The sequence below is a fragment of the Pinus tabuliformis genome, chromosome 9 (assembly GCF_031772625.1).
Source record: "Pinus tabuliformis cultivar Carrire ecotype Pingquan chromosome 9, CPIR1, whole genome shotgun sequence".
NCBI classification, from domain to species: domain Eukaryota; kingdom Viridiplantae; phylum Streptophyta; class Pinopsida; order Pinales; family Pinaceae; genus Pinus; species Pinus tabuliformis.
Window position 1 is genome coordinate 1,841,749,864 of NC_142307.1, and position 3,787 is coordinate 1,841,753,650.

At 44.2% G+C, this 3,787-nt stretch overlaps 1 protein-coding gene across 1 annotated transcript; it reads right to left on the reverse strand.

Annotated features, from left to right (window-relative positions):
• Nucleotides 1–618: 618 nt before the first annotated feature.
• On the reverse strand, nucleotides 619–1,329 carry LOC149156180 (secreted RxLR effector protein 78-like). The gene is made up of 2 exons (XM_089444668.1): nucleotides 1,103–1,329; nucleotides 619–877 (listed from the first exon to the last, which is right to left on the reverse strand). Exons 1-2 carry the CDS (start codon nucleotides 1,327–1,329, stop codon nucleotides 619–621), a joined length of 486 nt encoding a protein of 161 aa, XP_089300794.1.
• Nucleotides 1,330–3,787: the final 2,458 nt, after the last annotated feature.

Consider the following 3,787-nt stretch of genomic DNA (forward strand, 5'->3'; position numbering starts at 1 on the left):
GGATTCCCAGAAACAATGTTCCAAAGGAGCTTGGAGCCCAGAGCAAGATTTTGGGCTGCCAGATCCCGCATTTGGAGACCTCCTTCCAAGAATGGCTTCTTAATAGTGTCCCAATTAACTAAATGGAGCCTTCTTTCATTATTTTTCCCTCCCTCCCACAGAAATCTTCTCAAGAGACCATCCACTTTACTAATAAAGGTTTTAGGGGCTAGTAGAATGGAGTTCTGATAAACTGGGAGACTTATGAGAACATATTTCATAAGGATTACCTTCCCAGCATTATTCAACCATGAGGCTCCCCAAGCTTGTATTCTGAGTTTTAGCTTGTCTAGCAGGGGCATCCAGTGAGCTACCTTAGGATTTGATTTGAAGATTGGGATCCCAAGATACTTAAATGACTCCCAGGTCAGGGTTCTTTCCATTTCTAATAGCCTTGCTATGTCTGTCAAATCTTTGATCGAGCAATTCCAGCCATAGATCGTGCTTTTTAGATAGTTAATCTTGCTGCCCGAAACCTCCCTATAAATGTCCAACTCCTTCTTGAAGGTTCTAGCAGAATTTATGCTAGCTCCTCCAAGCAATAATGTATCATCAGCAAACTGGGCATGATTTATGTCTTTAACATTGTGAGCCATTCTCAAGCCTGGCAGAGTTTGGATCTGCTGACAGTAATCTAGCTGGAAGCTGAATGGCATAAAGAAGCGGGGACAAAGGGCAACCTTGTCTTAGCCCCATCGAGGCCTGGAAAAATTCCGTTGAATGACCATTAACCAAAGGCGCTATCCAAGGGGAGGCAATGTAGGCTTTCACCCAAGTTATGAGAACTTTTGAGAAGCCAAATTTCTTTATCACAAAAAACAGGAAATCATGTCTCACCCTGTCAAAGGCATTTGTCAAATCTAGCTTAATCACCATGCCTTTCTCTTTTCGATGACAGCTTGAATGAATTGCTTCTTGCACCAGCACAATATTGTCAAGAATCTTTCTCCCTTTTATGAATCCTCCTTGGTTTTCAGGGATGATGACCAACAGAATTTTCTTAATACGGTTGGCTATTATTTTTGTAATCAGCTTATAACTTGTATTACACAAAGAGATGGGCCTGAATCTGCTGAAATCGGTGGCGCCTTTGTCTTTCAAAATCAAGGCAAGGAAGGCCGAGTTGGTACTGCCTCCAATCTTGGTGCAGGTCTGAGATTTACGGATCATTCTCAGAAGGTCTTTTTTAATTGTAGGCCAGCAAGTCAGGTAGAACCTTGCAGTGAACCCATCAGGGCCCGAGGCTTTATCCGGATCCATGCAATCCAAAGCTTCTTTAATCTCATTCATACTGATCGGAGCAGTCAGCATAATATTGTCAGAATCTTGAACACAGTGAGGAATAATATCAATCGGATAGGTTTGAGAATCGATAGGAGGGTCTTCCAGGCAGAGTAAAGATCTTTGAAGAAGGAGTGGGATGCTCGCTTTATCCCTTCAGAATCTTTAACCACAGTGTTTTGATAGTGAATTTCATTTACTGTTTTGAAGTGCTTGTGTGCTTCAGCTTGCTTATGGAAGTAGCTTGTATTTTTGTCTCCGGCCTGTAACCAAAGATTTATGGACTTCTGTCTCCAGAACTCTTCTTCATCCCTACTTGCTCTATGGAGATCTTTTTGCAGCTCTACTTCTTTTTGAAGAAGGATTTGAGTTACATCGGAATTCTCCATTGTTAATTGATGGCCTACTAAACTGTCATGCATCTCCTTTCTTTTGGCAGTGGGTGTTTTCAACCTTTTAGCCCACTCCTTGAGCTCCCTTTTAAGTCTCCTCATCTTTTCTTCCCACACAAAGAAAGGGGATCCTTTAACTTTCCGGTTCCAGCCTCGGAGACCACCTCCTGGAATCCTTCTTGATGAATCCATAGAGAACTGAATCTAAAGGGAATGGGGCCAAGATTTCCATCCAAGGAGAGCTCAAGCAGAATGGGTTTATGGTCAGAGGTGTAGTTCGGCAGAATTTTAGAGGTGGCCATTAGACCACAAGTCAAGAAGGAGGATTGGACTAGAAATCTGTCCAGATGAGCAGCAATGTGGCCGGGGCCTATCCTTTTGTTTGACCAGGTGAATTTCCCAGATGTGGGCTTGATATCCTCCAATTCCCAATCTAAAATGAGGTCTTCAACCAATTCTCTAACTGGGTCCCTGACCAGCGAGCCCCCCTTTTTCTCTTCTGCAACTAGCATAACATTCAGATCACCTGCAATAATAATATTTTCTAGGTTGTGCAAGAAAAGATAGGACTGGAGCGAGTCCCAACAAATTTTTTTCTCAGATGGTAAGACCGGAGCATAAAGATTGAACATACTTACTTGGTGGCCAGATTCTTTATGGAGGAGCTTAGTGAGTAGCCAATGGGGGCAACATTCTTCGTGAATCAGATCATATTTGGAGCTATCCCAAAAGGAGGCAATCCCTCCAGAGGCGCCTCTGGCACTGACTGCTCTCCCTTGGCCTTTATGCCAGAATGCTTTGCTTGCTTGGAGGAGTAGAAGGTCCTCCAGTTTTGTCTCCTGGATGAGAAGGATTTCAGGTGAGTACATCCTTACAATGTCTTTCAGAGCTTCTTCTTTCAACCTGCTGCCTAACCCTCTGCAATTCCAGGAGACGTATTTCATTATTTACTGGCTTGGAAGGTTGTGGCTCCTTTTGGAGCCTGACCATGCTTGCGCCTAGATCTGGTATTCATCATTCCTTTGAGAGTTTTCTGAGAGCCTTGGAGAACATCCAGATAAGTTTTTTCCTCTCTGTTTCTTCTTGGACTTTCGACCCCTGGCCGACTTGATAGGAGTGACTTGCGAGCTGTCTGAATCTGAGACTCCATCTTCTGAATCTCCCTTAGAATCGGAGCCCAGACTGATGCGCTCCTCATTTTCTTCTTTTTCCCCTTGTTCATCCTCTGATGGAGGAAGAGTTGACTTTGCCTCTGCTTCTTTCACTTTCTTCGACGGGTCTTCTGGTTCCTCTTGGGTTCCAATGGCATCTGTCTTTACCCCAGAGGAAGAACCCTCTTTTGGAACTTCTTTGGCTTTTGGTTTAGGCTGGGGCTTCACCAATGGCCCTGAATTTTTCTTCTCAGTTGGTTTTGGGACTGCCTTGCCCTTTTTTATTTCTTTCCATCCTTCTTTGTCCACTTTGTCCCCGATTGGAGCTTTTGGGAAATTTCATTGGAAGTGTCCATGTTCGTGACAGGTTCTGCATTTGAAAGGCAATTGCTCGTAATCCAATTTTTGATAGTGATGCCATTCTCCGACTGTAAGTTTTACCGCTTCGGGCAGTCCAGCTTCCAGATCGACTTCCACACAGATTCTTGCATAGGTATATTGGCCCTTGTTATCTGCTTTGTCAATGAAATGACCTAGGCCATTTCCAATCTTCTGCAAGGTGTGATAGCTCCAGCAATGGATCGGAAGATTGGGAAGCCAGACCCAGACTGGGACCTCTTTAGGGGTATCGATTGAGGGATCGAAGTCGGGGGTCCACTTATTAAGATACAGACCCTAATTTCCCATAAAATACGGACCGTTTCTGAAAACCAAATCTCGATCTTCTTTGGAGGTGAACTGGAAAATGAAATACCCTCTTCCGACAGCATAGCAGATCACATTGTTTTCCAGCTGGGGCCTCCAGTTGTGTTGGATCCAGTCATCTGTTGTTTTTGTAGAGGGCCAACATCCCATAAATTGTCCTACCAACCCTCTGTCAGCCAGGGCTAGGGCGATTTTTATCGGTTGGTCTTCTGGCAGGGC